The sequence below is a fragment of the Austrofundulus limnaeus genome, unplaced genomic scaffold (genome assembly GCF_001266775.1).
Source record: "Austrofundulus limnaeus strain Quisiro unplaced genomic scaffold, Austrofundulus_limnaeus-1.0 Scaffold1792, whole genome shotgun sequence".
NCBI classification, from domain to species: domain Eukaryota; kingdom Metazoa; phylum Chordata; class Actinopteri; order Cyprinodontiformes; family Rivulidae; genus Austrofundulus; species Austrofundulus limnaeus.
Window position 1 is genome coordinate 1,606 of NW_013954194.1, and position 2,868 is coordinate 4,473.

A 2,868-nucleotide genomic window follows, 5' to 3' on the forward strand; every position below is an offset into this window, starting at 1 on the left:
GTTGTAATGTGACAAAATATGGAAAAGTTCAAGGGGTATGAATACTTTTGCAAACCACTGTATGTGTATCTATGTCTTTGTATTGTTTGTGTGGACATATTTTGACATTATGCTGTACTTATAAGGACATTGTGTCGTTGTATGGGCATTTGCCTGGTCCACACAATGAAAACAAAAAAACATTTGTGGYTTATAGGTTGTAGAAATTAATGGAGGTCAATGCAATATCCACACAAGTAATGAGAGACAAGTGTGTGCGTGGGAGGGATGTCTCACCTCACAGTGGTAGCAGTCCACATGATAGTCCTTGTCCATAGAAACAACCCGGATGGTCTCCTCAGAGCCCTGAAAGAACAAACTGTTAGACTTCATCTCATCTCATGAACCACTGGACAGGTTTTAATGAAACTAACTGGCTGTACGTATAAAACTAATTTAATTAATGTTTTGGATTCACTCCATCCAAGATGGCCGCTGCATGAGACCATATACAAAGTTTGATCAAGATGACTGTAGCTCTGTCCCTTTTCACTTTAAGATGATCTTAATAGTTGAGCGTCAATGGATACCCATTAATACCCATTACACTGGTGCAAAAATATCACTAGCAAAAACTCCTAGTTTGTTTCAGAAGTATGTTTTGTGTTTTTGCTCATGGAGTATTGTGAAGCTATCTAGTCAGCTTTACACTACCATCTTTTCTATCATTAAGCAGAATATTATATTTTGTTATARTGTCACGCAGCCATCGTGTGTTATACAGATCATGCTGTGTCCCAGTGATCACTACACCTTTTATCCACTTTTATCCTCTTGCAGATTAGCCTTTTTGTTAATCTGTTTAAAGAGTGGAACAGCTCAGGCTTTATAAAGATGATTTATCAAAGTCTAATCTGATTCTTCTGTACTGCTGAGGCTCCTGGTGAGCTCAGACCTCGTAAGGGACTCCCTGGATTATCTGATGAAAGAAGGAATATAAAGTAACACAACGGCATTAAAACTATTCAACTACATGACTGAAATTAATATATATAAAAAACTGAATCCATTTCAAGTATTTCCATCCAAAATTAATCACAATCTCAGCTCCAGTACAGGATATAGAGCTAACTTTAAATAAGTTATTGTTAAAGATTAGCAATAAATATGGTAATAATCAAACATACTTATTGATCTCATGAGCTCATATGTTGCCTTTAAATCTTTGCAGCCTTACCTATAAATCTGCCAGTTTGTTATTAGTTTTTTAATGGGATGCATTTCTCAATACTGTTTAATTTGTGGAAACAAGGACAACCTGAACAGTTTTTAGGGGAATATTTTTAGATACTTTATACCCCCAAATAAAAAAAAAAAAGGCTAGAAAACAGACCAACATTTAGGCTCATTTTGCTGTTTACCTGGGCTGGAAGGATGGGCTGGTTGCACGAGGCACACTTGGGAGCAAAAACCCTATAACGGAAGAGAACAAAACTATAAGCAAGCACAAATATTTCTCCTAAAATTCCAGTGCGACTGTGAATAAATCAAAACACTGAATCGTTGAAGGCGCTGTGTACGTTTCCTCGCACAAACACCGTGTTTCTCTTTTTAATAACCGGAACGAACWGAGACGCTTCTCTTACGTGTGGTAGTCTTTGACACAGTAGATGTTGTTTTCAACGTCCACAGTGAAAGGCACGCCGTCTAAACCCTCTTTGCACACTACACAGCGGAAACAGCCAGGATGGTATGACTTGCCTAGTGCCTGGAGGATCTATACACCGCCCACCACAAATACACATCAAACAAAACACAAAGAAAAAAAAACACTTTAGGACAACAATCAGACCTMAGGTTAGCRGGCGGCAAACATGAGAGACTGTGTGGCGTWGAAATACATTTCAGAGACACTTCTTACCATCTCCATGATGAGATGGCCGCACACAAAGCACTTCTCTGCCGTCTGCTGGAAACCAGAGTACTGTGAGGGGAGATCAGAGATTTATTTAGATTATTCTCAAAAATTCCTTTTTTTTGCAATCAGCAGAAGAATAATCACTTCACAGATTCTGATAGGAAAACATTTCCATTTGTGTCATCTATAGAGGGTGCTGCTGCGCTCTGTACGTCAACATAAGGATGACTTTCAGGGCTTGTTTGTCTATTATCTCTCCTTCACTTCATGTTAGGAGCTTTTGTTTTAAATGACCTGTCATTAATGCTGAAACCACATTAATGTTTCTGCTTGCGCCTGTTTTGTGTGTGCATGTGTCTGTCTGTTGTGCAAAACATCTCATGAACTAATGGGAATTTAATAAAATTAACTTAAGTCAATTTTATAGTTACTGAGCTCAAATTTGGTGAGTTAGTAGAGCTTCACACCTTAATGTTGGAGCCAGAGTCTGATCCAGATCAAGAGGAGAATGAAGATGACCAAATTATAGTTGGTAGACCTTAATATTTGGCAGTTCAATGACCCAAACAGAATATAAAGGTATCTTTGCAGCATGGAGAGAAACTAAATTCCACTTTTCTGCACTCCTAGAGACTCCAAGTACACAACAAAATGCATCTAATGGCTAAAAACGTAGATTTGCATGATATGTACCCTTTAACTTGGTGCCTGCTCATTATAAGGTCTCAGTTTAACACTGGCTTGAAAGGTGACAGGCGATAGACATTATTTTAAAGAATGCTAGGTATTTATTTCAGAATAAATTGTTTTGAATTCAGCTGATTCTCTTCCTTTAACCCGGAGCTCAGGCAGATAGTAAAGGTGACCATCTGTGGTGCCCCCCCACCCCCCCCGGGTCATGACCTAATGACATGCAGGAGAGAGGAGACACAGCTACCAGGTGGAGGTGGGAGGTGGTGATGGGGAAATTG

The 2,868-nt window shown here is 38.9% G+C and overlaps 1 protein-coding gene across 1 annotated transcript in view; it reads right to left on the bottom strand.

The window, feature by feature from the left end:
* Positions 1 to 2,868, bottom strand: part of wtip (WT1 interacting protein) — a gene marked incomplete at its 3' end in the record, with an annotated part of 18,955 nt that overhangs the window by 1,600 nt on the left and 14,487 nt on the right. The window contains 4 exon segments of the mRNA XM_014033628.1: positions 277 to 345; positions 1,401 to 1,452; positions 1,626 to 1,756; positions 1,901 to 1,963. Of these exon segments, the coding sequence (XP_013889082.1) occupies positions 277 to 345; positions 1,401 to 1,452; positions 1,626 to 1,756; positions 1,901 to 1,963 (315 nt within the window).